Here is a 19751-nt window from a genome sequence, read left to right on the forward strand (position 1 = left end):
TTTTCAGACTGTTTTAGCAGGTACACCTTAAGGACTTACAGCACATCTCAGTAAGTCTTTGATCAGCAGGATACACGTTCCCAATGTAAAGTCACAGGGTTCTGAACACCCCCAAAAAGTCTGTTCTCTACATTGTGCAAATGAATACAGTTGAAGCAGTATAAATTCCTGTCATTACCAATGTAAGTTATTCTGCCAAAATAAATAACAACACAGAGGAAAATAAGCACATGATGCCACAGAAGGAAGCCTCTGAAATGATCAGAAATCCTATTTTGAGTCCCATTAATAGAACACAACATACATCTTGCAACAGCTTGCGCGTTTTATTTGCCTGGATCTATCAAAATAGAAGAAACACATTTATTCTAGTAAGAGGTACCAGAATATAAGAATTGAAATAAGAGTAAAGTGGTAAGTAGGATTCATGTAAATGCTGAAGTGAGGAGCACATTGTACCAAGAAGTCACTGGGGTTTAGGCTCTCAACTAACTGAATCCTTATAGTGGTAATTTTTTTGTAGGAGCATCATTTTTATTTGTGTTTACAGAGAGCTTACTTGTTTCCTGCTTTGCTATACAAAACTGCCTCTTACCAAAAGAGCACAAGTCTGGAAGAGCTCCCACTTCTCACCCTCCTAATCCAGCAGGATGACACTGAGGAATATCCAAGAGCTGCCTTCCCAAGCAATTCAGGACCAAAAGCCTCATATGTGTGAGTTCTCCTCTACCTGATAAGGGCAGAGCTACGCAAGTGCAAGCTTCCAGGGTCCACATCACTGCTCCTTTCCTGCCACAACTCACACCTTCTTGTTCATTCTGCAGTTGAAATAATTTTTTCATAAACCCATTTTTCCCTGGGCTTTCAGTTTCAATAAACAATAACAAACAGGTATTTGTCAAGTTTCCATACAACTTACTCTGTCACTCATTTGCCTTTGGCTTTGCCTTAGGCTTGTGCCTATCCGAGGTGACCCAAGGTTGCCAGACAATAATTCAGCTCCTACCAAATAACACACAAGCATACACACAAAAGCACCAATACTCCCCACAAAACATACTTCCTTTTTTTTCCTCTCTGGGACAATGCAGACTTTATTACATCTGCTATTACAAGTGCCTATAATAATGTTCTCTAACAAGCAGCCCTAAGGTCAGATGTGTCCCTTGATCAATTTACTAAAGGTCCATAGTGCTGCTGCTGTGTGGAGACTGTCTGGGGAAGAAGAAAATATTCCCTTTATTCCTTTGCTTCACTGCAAGGAAACAAAAAAAGCTGCCACAAAGACATTTTTCTTCTCCCTCTGCTCTTGACAAGTCAGGTACACAGGGAGGGAATATCTAGCTGCAAAGGACTGTAAGAGACCAGTGTTTGTACAGGCACATCAAAACATACTGTTTATTTACCAAGCTGTTCAATGTATGAGGATGATTCAGAAAAAGGCTAAGGGGATTGCGAAGATGTCTTAGCAAAACACCTGCAAAGCTATTTTGCATGAGGACAAATAAAAGGCACCCTGGATGCGAGTGTCATGTGGTCTTCTTCATACAGGAATTTAGCAGTTCGGTACATTGCCAGAGTGAAAACATTCTGACAAGCAATAGCACTAATTCAGAGATGTTCCTAGCAGTGTAGCCATTGTGTTAACCTAGCTGTCAGTTTATCAACTTTTGCTCAACAGCTCCGAATTACCATTAAGTAATGACTATACCCAGCAAAGCAGATTCAATATGAGGAGACTTGCTACAGAAACCACTTCCTGTTTGCAGTCAGGCAGTAGGGAAGGAGTTAAACTCATTGGCCAAAAGGGCTGAGTACCACTCTTACTCATGCCCCATGGCGTGACTTTTGTTTCATATGCTGTGATTTGTTTTCATCTCTATGCGTGGGTTTTAGTCACAGACTGGCCCTGACGTTAATGGGAACAGCCCTATTCAGCCCTGCAACTGGGGAACAGCAGAGCTTCAGGTACATCCAGCTATTAGTAGAGGATTCTTAGGATTGTCTTTCTAATTCACTATGTACAGATTTCCATCACTTCTGATGAAACATGGGAATTCCTGCAAACATGGAATGAGCAGCCCTGTTAAAAAAACACCCCTTCAACAAAGCAAGAAAAAAAGTCCCCTCTGCAAATGACCTATAATGCGTCTAAATAAAGCTTGAGCTGTTCCTTACTCATGCATAACTTCATGGCTTCTGTTCTCTCCACACCCTGCCCAGTTGGCATAATTTGCAGAAGGGTTTTGGCATGGACAATTGAAACACCCACATGCTGCCTGAACGAAAAGCTTGTTCCCAGAGTCCTGTTCTTTCTGAGCGACAGCTAAATGAGACTTTTCTTTTGATAACACAGGTCCCATCTGCACTGTAGGTTTCACCCCATGAAGAATGAACTCCACCATATTAGAACAGCTACAATACCTCACCCCACACCATGGCTGAAGCAGGCTTCAAACTTGGCAAAACTCCAACCTCCACATTTCATATGATCAGAATAAAACTCCCCCTAAAGTAACAGAGTTCATCTCTGAAACCCCAGAAGTCACCACACATGTAATTAGCAGACACCTTGGTGGGGTACAAAGGCAAGACACAAACAACAAGCATGGGCACAAGGAGCTGTCACAAGCTTCTTGAAGGAGCAAGCATTCCCTCTCCACAACTCCGGTGCCATAGCCTGTCACAATGTTAATCCATCTGTCTCTTTAAGCAGAGACAGCACCACCGCTGACGATGATACGACAGTGACAAAGGAGGGCTGAAATTCAGACCAAATTGTTATTCCCCTCAGCTAGGCAGTTATGCACAAGAAACACTGCTTGTAAACACTTCTTTGTCAAACACTCAATTACAAGCTGCTTTATGAACAAAACGAGCCAGTCGCAAGGAAAGCAGGAGAGGCAAATGGGGAAGTGATGTGCAATGGCATGCAGCCATCACACCACCACATACCCGGTACCGCTCTGTCCGTGCTGCCAGCCCCTCGTGCAGGGCAGCGCAGACACGTGCTGGGGAAACACTGAATTCAGCTCTTCAGAATGGGGTTCAGGTTTTGTGATTTCCTATGTGGTAAGCAAAGAATAACTTCTGTATTTTTACATTACTGCTTTTGGCAGTATGCACCTGGATGAAAAAGAGCACATGTACAAATGAGGAACAAGTTTTAAAAGCCTCAATTCAGGCAACGCTTGTAATACAGCTATCTTGGTTCATGTCATCCCTGTTTACACCTTTATACACTGAAATTACTAATAGGAGATGAAAATTAACTGGAAGTACATTTATTTTTCATGTTAAAGCTGCAGATGTACTTCACAGCAGCCCTATCTGACCAGCGAAACTATCTCCATCTTTGATTTTAAAACATTGAGACACTAACTCCAAAAAGATACCCATGACTGACACTATAACCAATAAACGTCATGTTTCATTACAAAATGTTGCCCTACAGCCACTCCAAAGTTTTGAGAAGCAACAAGAAGACAAGTTTATGAGATCCAGCATCACCTTCCAGGAGGCTGCAATATTACAGCATCGGAGGACTATTCATCATAGCACTGTTATTTTAGCTGCCTTGGACAGCATCCACTACTTGATCTATTATCTAGTCCCTGGATTCTTTTAGCAATATTATTCCACTAGATAAGGTTTCGTCTGGAAAAGGTTTTTCCCTTGTTTTTACTATTCAGTGTCCATGAGTCAAGCAGGGCTGGAAGAGGAAACATTAGAGTGCAAAACAAAACCTGTTACTAGCCTTCAACTTTAGCTTGCACTTTGGATCTGAACTCAAGGAAGAATAGAGCCTGTGCTCCTTCCCTAGTGCCAAAATCAAAGCCTTTAACCAGAAGAAAGTGGAACGTGGAAGGAAGGATGAAGACAAAAGATTAGTTTTTAAATTACGAGCAGCACATATTTATGCAATTGACTTTAAACACTTATATTCAGAATCCAGCAGCCACCCAAATTATTTTACTTTGTAATATCCACAACTCCAATTGCAAAGAAACAGAACTGAGAGGAAGCTACCAGAAAAAGAAGGGGAAAAGACCACTGAAACAGTTACATATAAGAATTTGTAAGTGTAATTCGTAAACTTAACATCTGAAATACCTTCCTTGCTAGGATATTTGTTTTTCTTTAAACAAAATAATTTCAAGGCTTTGCTTCAGAAAAATATTAGAATCAATTTACAGTGCTAACAGTTGCTACACATAGAGCATATTTCAACTGCTGAGTTAAAAGATACATACCCAACTATGCCTTAGGATTCCCTCAACCTAAGCTTGGAAGAGCTTTAAATCTATCACAAACCCCTGCTGGCTTTACTTAATTCTTTAGTTTCTTTTAGACATGATCTTAGACAAAATAGCATGGGTTTAATAGACTGATTTTGCCAGAGAAATAGTGCAATGGCATTCACCTGAATAGCTGCTAGTAACCTTGCTTGAAGGTAAAAAATAAGTGCTTATTTTACTTAAGAGACGTCTCCAAACCAAAGACATGCTTACTCAAGCTGTGTATATTCTCAACAGTTCGTGTAAGCCATCCATCAGGCAGAAGTATGAAAATTAGCTCCCTTCAGAATCCACAGAGAAAAGAGGCTGAGGGATGTGGGTAACGCCGCCTGAGGCTGCAGTTTGCAAGGCGAGAGCAACCGAGAGGTGGAAAACAGCATCATCTTTGATACGCTTCCACGTGGAAAGCCAAGTGAGCTGGACCAGTGCCACTGAATGACTTCAGGCTAAGACTGGCAACTGCCAAAGTGATTCTGCTACAGCTCCTGGTGCACTGATCCTAGCAGTCTCATGCAGAAATGGCGATCCATGGCCAGCAGCAAGCAAGGACAATTTCTGCATCTTAAAAGTAATGGTACCTCATGACAAAGATATTTATTCTGCCTCAACCACAAATGACATTGGGATGTCTTTTTTATGTTTCAAATCAGCTCAGATTTAGACTGGCGCTGTGCAGATGGTTTAGTTATTATACTGATAAGCATGCAGGAGAAATAATATTGTGATATAATATTGTCCATCTGCATCTACTACCCTTTTCACACACACATGCAAAACCCAGCCTGCAATCATGGCAAAAGTGACAGAAATGTTCACAAGGAACCACACTCTACCTGCTGCCATTCAGAGACCTTGAATTTTACAAGCTCAAGAACAATGACTACTATTAGGTAACAGATCCCAAACCCTTATGGGAAGCTAGCTTAAGTATTAGGCAGCTGGTGCTTAAACCAAGCTGGAATAACCCTTTAGATACTTATTGTCCAAACCAGAAAAACAATACATGAAAACGCCATGGCTGCTGCAGCTACTTGTAGGTCCCAGCCGCTTCTCTGGCATCTGAGATACATCCAGGGAAAGGGGCTCTACACAGCCCACAGGAAACCTGGAACAGGCCCTGTCTCACTGTCATGAAAAGATGTACAAGAGAAACCTCCAGCCAAGGCTCTGAATCTCTTCAAACAGCGCACACTAGCAAGACTAGCAGGAGACAGAGAACCATTCAAGCACTGCTGTGTTTCACCATTCTTCAGTTTGCTCAAATCACAGGATACAATACAAGCCCTATGTCTTAGTGCCTTCTCTTCACCAAAAGAAAATATACAAATAAAACAACAACAAAAAGAGAGCAGGGAAGAAGGAAAAGAAAGAACGCTTTGTGCATTGTATCAACCAATTAAATTCAACAGAGGAAAAAGATACAAGTGGTTATAGCTGCCTGTAAATTACTTCATGCAATTAAATCCCCCTCTCTAAATTGCAAACCATTTAGCTCTTCTTTTATAACAATGTAACCGATGACCACCAACAACCTTTTTAATAGGGTCTGATGCCATATAAGTTGTCAGCAATGAAATTTCCTCTTTATTTCTTCTTTTCAAAAGAAGCCATTGTATGAGATTCATTCACAGCTACTTAGAGAACATCAGCGAGAAGAGAGGATTGCTTTGTTTCTCCTTATTCTGCTCTTGTCTGAGACTATATTTAAGCAAATGTGACCTAAGGTCCTTATCAGTTATCTAACTGCAGGCAGAGAAGTTGAAGATGACCTGTGAGAATTTTATAACATGGAGCCTACAACTGGTTTGATTCTTCAATACACGCAATCTAACTTCCCTACACCCAAGCAGTGTGGCTTAACAGCCTTTCTGTTACTTGAATTTTCTTGCCTTTTTTAACTTTGACAACACCAGGAATGTTAGATCAAACCTTGTTTGCCAGGAAGGAGTCTTGTGAGATGAGAGCTGCTCTGAGCAGCTTCCTTCACTCTGCTCCTTTTACAAAGTGTCTGTGTGTCTTGATTACAGAGGTCTGCTCGGGCACCTCACTGGGTCTGCAGCTATTGCATCTTCTCAGATGGGCAATGAGATGGTAACGTAAGATGCTGAAGACACTTGGGTTCAGCTCCACTGGTGGTAGTGCAAGAAGTCCCAATACACTGGTAGCATCCAGCACTTTCATCACCGTGCTCTCTAAACCTGCTCTAACATGTTAAAATGCCAGCAGCCACCTGGAGGGTGAACACATTGCTTCTGCTCAAGTGTGATGAAGTGGGAGAGGTGAATGGGGACAGGGAATTCTGGAGAAGAGGAAAAGTAGAAACAAGGAAGGTTGAAGCCAGTGCTGCAGGCAAAGCCTTGGGGTCCAGATCTGAGCACAGGAGGATCAATACCATCAGAGCATTACGATTCTTAAATACAAGGCAGGGAGCAGAGCACATGTATCAAAACACTGCATCCCCAGGGCCACCCAACCTCTGCTTCGTCTGTCACCCAGCCAATGAGGTGCATGCCAGTAGGGTGCTGGCCCAGGTAAGCCCTGCAGACCCAGCATCCCCCAACTCTGCTCCTTAGCTGGGGCACACCAGAAGCTGTGCTCAAAGGTGGCTGATCCTCTCTAGGAAGATCAGGTGAGTCCTACAAGAGCAGGGACAAGTGGAGCACATTGTAAGTACCAATATTAACAAGTGAGGGTCAGCTATGAAAGGGAAACTCACTGGTACAGACTAATGAGCAAGTATTTCACTACGTTAGTGAAAAAGATAAATCCACCTTCTCCTGTGAATAACACTTTCAGCAGTCAAAACACAGTTTACATCACTTCATTCAGAAAATAGTATTTGTGGTGAAATGAAACCCAGCCTATGCTTCTGTTTCATACCTAAGCATTAGTCTAAAAACAGTTGGATGCCCCCAGTTCTAATAAACATGGTCTCCTCAATTTGTGTTTCCCTACCAGAACTGCAGAGGGTTTGGAAATCCATTTTTCCAGCTTAAGCAAAGGCCTCCTCCTGCCATAGTTCCCAGAGGTTTTATGGCACTACTTTGCAGTACTCCTCCGGAAGCACAACGTGTTGCAGGGATCTGTTATGGAAGCTGTGTTGTAGCTCTCAAAACATGGCTGCAGTGATGAAGTTAGCTGTGCCACAGCTATAATGCAAACCTTCAGCGTTTAAGATTTGTAGAAGACTTTAAAGAAACACTGAACTAAACACACAGCAAAGCTCCCTCTCTTGCAGAGTGGGTTCTGCAGCCACTTCAAGAATCTTGATGAATTCCTGGATAAATTTAGCAGAAACAGCAGTTCTTTGTAATAGCAGGGTTTCATTTGGGAAATAAACATCCACCATTTATTTACAAAGGATTTTTCCTCCTCCTGCCACTGCTGTGCTATGCCCACTGCTTCCCCTCCACTTTGATGCAGAAAACAGAACACCAAGTGCCTAACCAGGACTTAAAGCAGATTTTTAAATTAGTTCCTGACAGTGCAAACAGATTGCTGTTGATTGAAATGAGGCTGATTTTAGGCCTTGGATTAGCAAACCTAATGACTAAATACTGTATTGCCCGTTGCAGTACTTTGCACTGTTAGTCCCCAGTGGTTTCCCAGGCAGCTGTGAAGCCTCTGCACTGGCAGATTAGCGTGAGAGAGCAAGGCAAGGCCATCTGTGTCTGTGTGTGCAGCACTACTCAGCCGGAAATAAGGACCTCCTCCGAAATCCCATGGGACAGGGCCCCCAGCACTACAAGCTCAGTAAGAGCTTTGAAGCCAGCGAGAAACTGATCCCATGCTGAACAGCAAACACATACTTGAGAAGGGTTTGCTGGCGCAGGATCACACCTCAAAGAGCCTCCACTGGAGGAGGCCTCCAACACTGTCCTTGGCTCAAGCTGACTGTACTCCAAGAACCAACCTAAGCCGCCTCCCGGGCTTGCAGACAGCCTGGCTGGAGTCAGTGGTAGAGGAACTTCACCCAGACAAAAAGCACCATGTTAACAACCCAACTCTCCCAGGAATAATAAATGTGTGCTTAAAACTAATTGGCACTGAGCTTTCATGTCCAAATTGTAAATTCTTGTACTTACAAAGGTAGAAATGGATCCTGGGTTTAAGCAATACATGAAGCAACATTTTCCTGATTAAAAGAAAATGGACTTTTTTTCCCTTTTGCTTTGTTGTTTAGTTTCAAAGAACGTTTAAATAACAATATCTGCTAACAAAAAGGGTAACATCAACTAGAAACAAAAAGAAACCCATTTCTATAATTTCACTGTTCAAAAGCGGTGAAATGCAAACACCAAAGGAGCACACACCAAACCAAACCAATCCCCAAAACCCACATTAAAGGCAACCTTTCTTGCGGGCTTTTTTTTGTAAGCCGTCTGCCGAGAATTCATTTGCTTTATAGTCTGAAATACTGATGGTAACTGAGTAAGTTACTAATATGTTTAGACCCTCTCAGACACAGTTTGTTTCTAAATGCTACATTAAGTCATAGAAGGACAGACATAACCATACCTGTCCTCTGGCCTATAGAAAAACACTCCAAAGGTTATTCTCCTACATGGCTGCTGAACCTCAGCTAAGAAAGGTACACTTCAGGAACAATCAGCCTCCAGCCCACAAGCAGCTTCAATGCATGTCCGAGTCTTTGATTTACCATTTACCATTATCTGGAAAAATAAAAATCAAGCAGCTACAGGCTCCCAACCATCAGCACAAGAAGAATGATGCCAAACGAGATTGCCCACACAAAATACTTCATTAGCCAGGTATGTTTCTAGACCATTACTCTCTTGGTAAGAGCCCCATAGCCTTTCAGTACCAGCATCACACACAAAATGAGGCTAAGGCTATGTAATTAGTTTGAAGACAAACTATCAACTTTCACCTAGACATCAGAAGAAACAACATGCATCCTAGATGGAAAAGGCCTTAGTGTATCACCTTCAGCTCAGATCAGCAGTCACCCAGAGCAGTGCTTTCCTAGGGGAGCAGAGAGGTTGCTATATTCATCAATGAATGTTGGATAACAAGCTGGTGAGCATCACAGAAAAACCCCATGAATAGGTAATCAAACATGTTAATGTAATTCAGCCGTTCCAGTCCAGCAAGAGCCACAGCAACAATATACATGAATCATCAATTGTGCTGAGCAGTTTGACAAGGCTGGGGAGTGAATGAGACACAGTCATTAACTCTGCTTTCCCTCCCTCCAGGAAGCTCTGCTGAAGTCACAGAGATGTCACACCTTCAGAGCAACGTGACAGCATTAGCTTTCCTGCCCTTTCCTCCCATGCTCCAAACCCAGCAGGCTATTTATGAGCACTAAATATGTGCTACACCACCCTGTTCTCCTCAGCTTCTTTGAGATTCTTCCTCATCTTGAGTGATTTAAACAGTGGGTGAGAAAAGGAAGGAGGAGGTGTAAGACACTCATCTTCGTGACAAATCACTACTTGCAGAACAGAGTGTTATTACAGCCACATTTAACATCTAAACATATTCAATACACCATGATGCTCCTGGGCTGACTAACTACAGAGCTTGAGGTTAAGCTAACTTGAAGTATCTGCAACTCTTTCCCACTACTCCAACTCCTTACAGAAGGAGGCCAGCCCATTTTTAGTCCATGTACAGAAAGGGCAATGGGTCCCAAAACTCAGAGACCTCCCACTGTTCTGCAACCAGGGTGGCCCCAGGCTGCTCATACATTCAGAGGAAAAAGTAACTCCAAGAATGAACCCAGAAAACAGCTCAGCTAAGGTTAATAAAAGACTCAAAGTTCTAAGGGTGTCTCTCACAAAATTAGATTGACTTAGAACAATCCAAGGAAGCAAAACTGGAACAAAGAAGTTTCATCTTATGTCTACCTTTTAATTTATGTGAATTATACACCCAACTATCAAGGAATCTTTTACAGAGGTGATGGGGTCTTCTTCCCATATCTGTCGTTAATTCTCATCACAGAGCAGCAGTTTCAAGTCAGCCCCTTTCCCTGCACAGACATGTTGAGAACAGCCCCAAATCATGACAAAACTTTGGCAAAAAGACTTAAACTATTTGAAATGCTTTCTTCCCCCTCTGCTTCATTACAGTAGCAGATAAACGTGTTTGAATGCTGTCTATATGCAGTTGTAATAATAGGCTGGAAAGGACAGACTGGCTTTTGCAACTCTCTCCCCACAGCCAGAGGTACAACAGAACCAAGTATTCAGAAGCAAATCATAGTCTGGATGCTTTGTCAAAAGAAGTGAAGTATTAACCTAATTTTCTAAACAAAGCAGACAACCTGGCATTCCAATCAGCTTGCCACTTTGCACCTCTCTACAAGAATTTGCAGAATGCCATAATTATAATGCCCAATTTGATTTATTGGAGGAGGCTGTATAGAGAAGGTGACAATTCAGTAGCCTTGTAAAGAGAAAGGATGAGAATGTAAGGAAAGCACCAAATAGAAGAGTAATTTCTAAGCAACCTCTCAACATAATTAGCATTAATTACAGTAAGCTTTCCAAATTAGGTATAAACCTACATTTAATAAGACAGAGATGCAAAAATCACCCCAAAATCCAGGAAACTTCATATTACAGCCAATTTGTCTAGACAGTTTGGCAGGAAATGTCAGAACTCTAGGTGTGAACTTTGTGGGTATTAAAAAAAAGGAAAAATTATTGAACTTGCCTATATCATTTACATAATGAGTTTGAACTAAGAATAGCCTGGTTTATCCAGCTTCAATTTCCCTGCTACTTCCATCAACCTTACAGACCTGCACACTTGTCTGCTTTTCACAGCTCTATCAGGTAGGATAATAAGAAGTATTTCAAACCCCTCCCTTTTCAATAAAAGATGAATTCAAGTGTGACTTGTTTAAAGAGGCATCATGTATTAATGAGTCACTCATCACAGGCTTTATTTTTTATACTCTTTGTACAAATTCTTAATCTCTTTGGCATTTGTTACCTATTCTTACAGGGAAAGAAAGATTAAACAATGAAAGATGAATTCAGGTTTTCACTAATATGGCAGCAAATACCCTATTACGTCATGATGGCAGCCAAATACTAGCCAGAAGAAACAGGTAACAAAGTAGGTAATGATGTCCTCAGTTTTCAGAACCGAAATACAAATAATCTAAATGGCTGGTAGACTGGGGCAGCAGTGTGTCATTACAGGAACCGGTGTTTGGTCAGTGTAACAGAACTTCTACCTCAAGGCTTTCTAAGGAAGAGTCATGAAATCCCACTACTGGCCACAGCTACTTGCAACTTAAAGGTGTCACTACTAACAACACTTCCCTCCTCTGCAGGAGGTAAGGAACCAGCTGCTCCCAGCTCCAGGAAAGGGCCTCCCCACTGCCCAGCAGGGCACAGCCTCCCACATCCACAGCACTGAACTCCTGCAGGGAAACACAGCACCTGAAGGAACAACTCTAGCTCGTGGAAAGGCAGTTATCTACTGAAGTCAGGCTTTCATGTTAGAGATATTCAGGTGGCAATCAAGACCTAACGACCTCCCACAGTGCTCCTTGTTTCCATACTCCAACTACATCCACTCTCAGTTGCATCAACATGAGCATGTGTAAGGTTACTCCCTGGACTAGAGCAGAAAGTGAGCCAGCTCCATGTATGCTTTGCAAGGGTCACCGGATTGTTGTTTGGGGGCTTTTCACATAAGTATCTCTGACACAACAGCAGCTTTTAGAGGCAGAGGAGCTGGTGAAGTACAATACCACAGTCCTGGCAGGCAGCAGTAGCATCCAGCATCACCATTCAGCACCACTGCTTCAAAAACATTCTATATCAAAGCCAGGAACTTCTGGTGAAATAATGTACTTAGCATTTTGTGGGTTTAGATGCCAAAAAGAGGATCCTATTTGTTCAAACTTCCATCAGAACTAAAATGTGCATCCATTCACCCATAATAAACAGTCATTTTAATTTGCACAGAATGAACAGTTGTGCGCAAACTCCTTGCACCTGTTACCAGAGGGGGAACTGAAACCCTATCACTCAATTACTAGGAAAAACAAACAAGAAACTTGATACATTTTAACTACATATACACTGATGAGCCTAGAAACAAAACATTTGGTATCACTTGGGGAGTTAAAAGAAAACAAACCTGGCAAGTATTTTACTAGAAGTGCACGGTTACATGATTTGCTACCTAAATGTTTGCAAGCAGAAAAATACTGACATCTTCACTAAAGTTATTCGTATGGAATTATTCCAACTACTCTTTTTAAATCAAGAAGAAAACAAAAGATTCCTAATTTGTTAATCAGTGGGGCCATAAGCAGATCATTAGAATTTATATCGTTAAATGCGATGAGCCCTTCTGAACGAATATGCTACCAAAGATTGTGTGGGGGGGTGAAGTTCTGTGGGGGGTGACATTAGGTAACCTTAATGATCCTTTCAAATCCTAAAATATTCCAAGTCTGAAAAAAACACTGTCAGTAACTGGACAGTTCAGTCTTTCACAGTCTGGCACACACACAGAACTAGGTTCACAGCAGTGAAGGTGTGCTTGGGTTAAACAGCTCTTTTCTCTGCATCACAGAGAACAAAAGTAGTTTTCCACCATAGCGTACTTCTTAGTGCAGAACAAATGCTGGAGGGTCAAGTTCATTGCTCTTCCCGCTGGCTGCCATTTGGCACCGTGCTAACAGACAACTGGGAAAGTGTTTGTTCATAACTATATGCTGCTGTGCCATGTGGATTTCAAACCAATGAACGAACACTGAGTCACCAACAGCTCTCCCTGCTGAGCAGCAGTTAAGTGATAAACAGCCTGCCAGGCATACTGCCTCCTCTTTGTCACCTCCTGGCTCTCTCCATGCTGCGGTTCAGATGGGAGCCGGCAATTGTCCCCTCCAGCATGACAACTCTTCATTCATTAATGCTCTACCACATTTTAGAAGGACACAAAGAAAAGACTCCCCAGAGCATGTCTTCTTTGAAACTGACTTTCCACCTAAAATACTCGAGTATTTTCTCTTTCTCAACATACTGTTTTAGGGGCACATGAACTTGACTCATGGGATGGACACACTCATGTTTGCAACTTCCAGGCACACATTAACAAGCACATTTTCCCCAAATGCAGCTATGGTCTGACTGACGATTTCTATTTGCATTTAAAATTGTAAGAGCCACAACTAATGGTGTGAATTACCACACTGTCTCAAAGCTGCAGGATACACGGGAGGTCTGCTCCTTCCTTCCTACGCTACCCAATACATCTGATCTTCCATTTTAGCTTATGAAACTTCTCCACAACGCAGGATTTGTGCACATAGCCAGAAGTCTTGCAAAAGACATTGTTTTCACCAGCACAAGTTACCAGAGAAGCCAGTCACATTAACACCAACCTTGGACAACATTTCACAGTGGCCCATGCCACAGTACCGTCACTACAAATGAGAAGTAATTTCCCTACCTGTTTGGACAGCTTCAAGGGGAGCTTCTTCTTCATCCGTTCTTTGCCTCTCTCTGCCTCTCTCTCCGAGCTCCCAGCATCATTGTTATGGCCATTTTCACTTGGCTCAGCAGAAACACAGTTTTCAGATTCTCTAGGTTTCTTTCCTGGATGCCTCTCCCATTTCTCCTTCCGCTCCTGAGGCTTTAGTGACATGTCCTTCTGTAAAGGAGGGAAACATTAAGTTCTCTGAGACTACTTTTAAGCAATAAGCAATATCAATATTGAACAAAAACACAAACAAGACAGCATGTTTTTCCAGAGATGACTTAAGATGAATAATTAGGCACACACAATGCAAACAGTAATTTTAGATTAGATTAGGATGAATACTCTCCAGGCTATGTGTTTGATTAATTTCAGAGATGCTGGAACTGGTTATGAAAATGAGTTTGCTTCAGATTAATTCAGAAACCATACATCAACAGTATATGAACAAATCAGCATCGTAAAGGAAAGCCTTTAACTGTTCAACTGAAACAGAGGTGGGTTTTATTTTGCTTCTGATCTCAGAAAGCAACATATCAGCCCCCCTGGGCCTGACAGTCTGATTCACAGTAGCATTCATATGGAGAAATGCACTTCTAAAGCCTACCATGCATTCAATAAGCAAGTTGAGATCAATGGGATCTAAACACATAACAGAGGTTGAACACTTCTAAGTGTTAAGTGTCTGCCCTGAATCAGGACTATAACATACAATCTAAGCACACTTTAAAAGCGGGTATGTCATGTCAGAATGATTAACATCGGAAGTGAGATCAGAGAAGGGAATTACTACTGCTATCCCTGGCATCTTTGAGGACTGAAAGCTGAACTCATGGTGACAGTGTCAAACTCTCCCCCTACACACACCACTTGAAGAGAGTTTAAGAAAGAAATAACATGCCAAATCACTATGACGTTAGTTCACAACAGCTAGATACATTTTTTCCCCCAGTGCTTTTTATTAACTGCTCCAGGGTAAAAACTAAACTCTTTTTGGAATGTTCCACAGAATCTCTATCCCAATTAATTTTTTATGAGAGGAAAATATATCAGATTAGGAGATACTTTAGAAAGCCCTGTTTACCATGCCAAAATTTGTCAGCTTCAGCCACGGCAATTTGTCATCTCCCCTGCTCTCAGTGCCTTGCTTCCGACTCAAGCCATTACATCACGGAAGGAACTCGCAGTACAACTACTCACATTAACACACACACCTTCATGAGCAAAAGAGCTCATGAAAATCATTAGCTCTCTAGTCTCTCCAAAACTAAAGCTCAACAACAAAGACAATGAGGAATTGGGATGAAATGTCCTGCTGACTGCTCCAGATTACTTCCTCCCCCCTCATTTCATTAGTGAATTGACTGCCTCAGTGTGCAACATGCTGATTCCACTCCAAATCACTTGCTGCTTAAAAGTTACCCTTCCCTGTGAAGCAAGATGATGTACTAAAACTTTAGGATCACAGAGACACTGACATTTCGATCACAACATCAACACCTATGCAGCTGCTTTCTAGCCCAACACAGGCTCAAAGACAATCAGCCAAGTATCCAACCCCTAAACACCCTGCACAATGGTCCTGTGGGTCTGGCAATCTCCTCTTACAGCAGATACATACACAGCAAGTGGCCAAACCCCCAAGATAAAACCCCCACTCCAAAATTAAAGCCAGTAGCACTGTCTCAAAGACGTAGAACACACCAGAATACAGATCAGCTCACCAAGGCCTTAACTAATGAATGAGCAAGGAAAATGATTGTCTGGCATTATTCCCCATGAACGATAAAATGAGGAATTCAAGTAAATGTTTAGTTGCTCCCTTTGGTTTTTAGCTTTAAGGTAACACACTAAACCACCAGCTTCAGATGGCACTTACAGAAGGTCACATTGATTGTCCTGTTTACTGGGAAGTTGCTGAGGTATAAATCTAAATGCTAAGCTTTAGTATCTAATCAAAAACTAGTGCAATGGAAATGACATGTGTTAACTAATACTCAGCAAAATATCAGAAACAGAAGTCACCAGAAACCTGCACTTCTTTATAAAGCCAGATGCAGCTGCAACGTGACAGCAGACACATGGAAGATGTTGCATGAGGTGACAGGGGCCCCAGTAAGGGAGAAAGCAGGAATAACCCCACCTGAAAGCACCAACAAACAACTCACTCCTAGCTCAGTGTGTAATATTCGCTTTCAAAGATGCTTTCAAAGGCAGCAAATGGCCACTTTTAGTTTAAATTCTACATGGCTTCACATGGTGACTGGTGACTCAATGCCTTAGGAAAAGCCTTCTCTCGGTGCCCACAGCACATTCACTGCAGGTTTTAGATAATTTGCTTCACTGCATAACTAGTCTGGAAAGCTGTGGTTTTCCCCTTACTGAATCCTATAAAATTCCCTACTTAATAATTTAGCTTTTTATCCCCATTTTGTCTGAAGATTTAAGGCCTGTCTCATCACTGAGCCACTAGCAAAATTAATTCAGGGAATACAGTCATAGCTGGATTAAAGCCAAGGAAATAATGCATTCACTTGTAGTGCCACTTGCATCCAAGAATCTCAAGTACTTTCCAAACAGCCCTGAATTAAGCTCCAAGCCCTGGTAGCCAGGCTGCTGCTTGTCTCCCGCAGGAGGAAGGCAGAAGGAGTCATCCTCAGCTCCACAGCATGGGGCAGCTGTGGGGAAGAAGCCAAGTTTTCCTGCCTTGGGACAAGACAAGCTATTCCATGTTCCTCCCCACTTCAGCAGAGGATTCAGCTCACAGGACTTGGCTTTTTCTGGGAACTGAACTCAGCTTCTCGTCACTGACAGAGGGTGACAGCGGGGCTGCTTTCTATGCTGCTAAATGCAGACCTCTTTGCAGCCTCAGGCAGAGAGCAGGAGGGGGCTAATGGGGTTTCTGTTCCTGCCACCTTTGTTTCCTTTCTATTTACTCTGCTAAAAGAGTCTTCCAGCAATTGCTCTTTTACTCAAGTTTATGACCTCCAAGTTGGGGACCTCAGTGCAAGAACTTACTATTTTGGGATGTGAATCTGTGCTTGTGCACAGGCAATCGCTGGAAAACTTAAGCACATACGGAATATACAGTACATCACTACAGTGAACAATGTTTATTGACACACCTTGACTTCAATTCAGAAATGCCAGCGGGGAGGTGAGACTGGCCTCTGACAAACTGCTGCATTGGAGCCTTGCCCCCAGACAAGCCCAGACCAGCAGTTATTGCCTTTTGCACACCATGTAAAGCCTAAGGGCTCACATAATGACAATGTCTGAAGTCAGGCCCTGAAGTTAAAAGGTCTCCATATCCAGCCTTGCGGTTTCTGCTCAACTCCGGAGCCAGCAGACGTGGCTACCTTTGCTGTCAGGGCCAGTAAGTCCCCTTTTCCAAGGAAGGCTCGTGGATCCAGGTTCATTCTCTCTTCTCAGTTCCAGTAAGGAGATTGCCAAATTCTGTTCCAGAATATACAAAACTATTTTGTTCTTTATTACTCACTGCTTCCAGAGCTGTCTCCTACCTGTCCTCACTTAGGAATCTCTCTTACACCTTCCAGGTCAGGCTGCAGCCTTCTGTCTAGGCTGCAGACAGAGAGCAGATGGTTCTAATTGGCTGCATGGGTACAGATAAGGAAGAGTAGGCCCTTCTTTAGAGCCTCTTTCTTGGCAGCTACTGCACAAAGCATACAAATTCCACCTCCCCATTTTCCTATTCAGATGCACAGATACCAAAGAACACTTCAGCTGAAAATGTAATTGTGGTACCTCCTCGAGCTCTACCTGACATAACTTGCAGACCCCTAGATGTGACGGTACACTGGCAAAGACCTCAGCACAGGCTGGCAACCCAAGTATGCAACCTCAGCTTTGCAACAGATTTTGAGAGTCCAATAGAAATCTGAGGTTTTTGATCACTATTTAGCCCAAGCTAAAGTTATGCAACTGCTCCTCTGCTTGCAGCAGAGCTGGCTGCATCCTTAATCACTTAGAAGACTCCTTCCTGAAAAGCCATTTTTCTTCTGTCACCAAGGCACAGCTGCAATCTCCAAAGACACTCAAGGTGCACACACCACTCAGCGTATAAATAAAGCTGTGAATAATGAGGGTGCACAGACTTCAGCTTTGGAATGAGACTCTTCTCGCCCCCAAAATGCCACAGCAAGAGTACAGTGGACTCCATGCTGTCTGTTGGATCAAGAAATAATGATCAGCCCTAAAGGACCCTGATGCGAGATCCACATTCACAGCATCCATGGCTGGAGCTACCACTGTGTATTTGCTCAGCCCAGCTCTAACTCTGCCTTAATCCTCCAAGTTTACACAGCTCTGAGATGTCAGAAAGCACGTGGGGGAGGCTGGAGTTGCAAATGCCTTTCAGACACAGGGAACACTTGCTGAACCTGAAAAAAAGGTGGAAAACCCACACAAGTAGATGAAAAACCTTGAGCATGCTGCAGGGGTGCAGAGGAAAAAAATACACCTACAGTTAATAAAATAACTACCCTCAGCCCTCAAGCATCCATTCAGAACTCAGCACTGGTGTGAAATCAAGTCCATTACAAGCCCCTGTCCCCAGGGCCTGTTGGACATTGCAAGGCTCAGGCAAGGCCCGGTTAGAGTGCTCCTGCCAGACGGCCTCTGCCAACTTCACAAGATTATATGGGCTGATTTCCCAGTAGGGGAACAGCCTCCAGCTTCTCTCTCCACAGCTCTTCACTGTAGCACTTACTCCTTAAGCTGAGGAACGTGAAATATCCCACTGAACATCAAACAGGAGAAGGATCCACACAAAGGAAATAAAAACCCCACTGCTGTCTCTAAAACAGACCGTGCTTGTCCCTGTTTCAGCTTCCAGCTTCTCACAGCAAAATAGCAATGGAAAAGCCTCTGAGGATCTAAACACCATCTACCCTTATATCAACTTCATCATGCAATTAGCATAGGGTTGTCAAATGCGTTTGTTTAATAGTTCAGGGAGAGATCCTGGCTCAGAGAGGAACTGAAACAGATTTCTTTTTAATTAGGTTACTTTTTAAATATTCCTATTGACCTGATACCCAGTTAATAGAACAGCAACATAGAAACAAATGCTGACTTCATATTCTCATGCTTTCTATGTAGACAAAGCACATCACAAACACAGACAGGACCACTACCAAGGGAAATCTGCTGTCCATTTATTTGCATAAATGTGGCACAGGAGACAGTAATTCAAATGGAAAGATAATACTGGAGATATACATGAGAAATGTACATCAAAGAAATTAAGGCACGGATTTGAAGATGGCTCCATAGAGAGAGAAACCACTGCAAGAACAGGAGCCAGCCAAGAAGAGTAGCCAACAGGCAAACAAAATGAGGTGAATAATAAGGAGAGGAAAAAAAGAAAAGGGGAAGAAAAAAGGAATGGGATAAGAGGTAACTCTACCAGAGGGTATTGGTTAGGACCACACCAAGGTGATTTAATTTGAACTCAGTGTGGTGAACAGGCAGCAAATGCAAGTGGAGATCTAAAAACAAGCAGGAACACACTTGAACACTGGGAGAGAAGTTTGAGAGTTCTCTCTGGAGAGCTGGGAGAAGGAGCAGGCAGTGAGGCTGCAGCAGAGCTGGGACTGGCTGGCAGTACGGCACAGCAGCTCCAGCTGGAAGGGCACAGGGCACTCCGGGAGGCAGCCTGCAGCCTGCTGGAACCTCCAGCCACACGCTGCCCTTCTCATGGACAGGAAAGTTGCCATTTTTCCTCCAATATAACATACACTTACTTTACTTCCCCTCCCTTTCTTCTCCTCCACTGCAAGCTTCACTGAAGATGTAACTCAAGCCCCAGCCCTTCAGCCAAAGCCACCAAAGCGTTTTTTAAAAGGCAAAAAAATTAATCTAGATTCAAAGTGACTTTCTTGCTTTGACCCTACATTCAAGTAACGCAATCAATATCAATTAAAATGATTCCAAATGAAACCCTTGCTTGTTTAACCT

The 19751-nt window shown here is 42.8% G+C and overlaps 1 protein-coding gene across 20 annotated transcripts in view; it reads right to left on the reverse strand.

The window, feature by feature from the left end:
* The window catches only part of FBRSL1 (fibrosin like 1), a 531403-nt gene that overhangs the window by 373150 nt on the left and 138502 nt on the right, over nucleotides 1–19751 (reverse strand). For all 20 annotated transcript variants that reach the window (XM_031047812.2, XM_031047810.2, XM_031047796.2 and 17 more), the window contains exon 2: nucleotides 13746–13946. In XM_031047812.2, the coding sequence (XP_030903672.2) occupies nucleotides 13746–13946 (201 nt within the window). The remainder of the gene's footprint in view (nucleotides 1–13745; nucleotides 13947–19751) is intronic.

The sequence above is a fragment of the Melopsittacus undulatus genome, chromosome 12 (genome assembly GCF_012275295.1).
Source record: "Melopsittacus undulatus isolate bMelUnd1 chromosome 12, bMelUnd1.mat.Z, whole genome shotgun sequence".
Taxonomy (NCBI): Eukaryota; Metazoa; Chordata; class Aves; order Psittaciformes; family Psittaculidae; genus Melopsittacus; species Melopsittacus undulatus.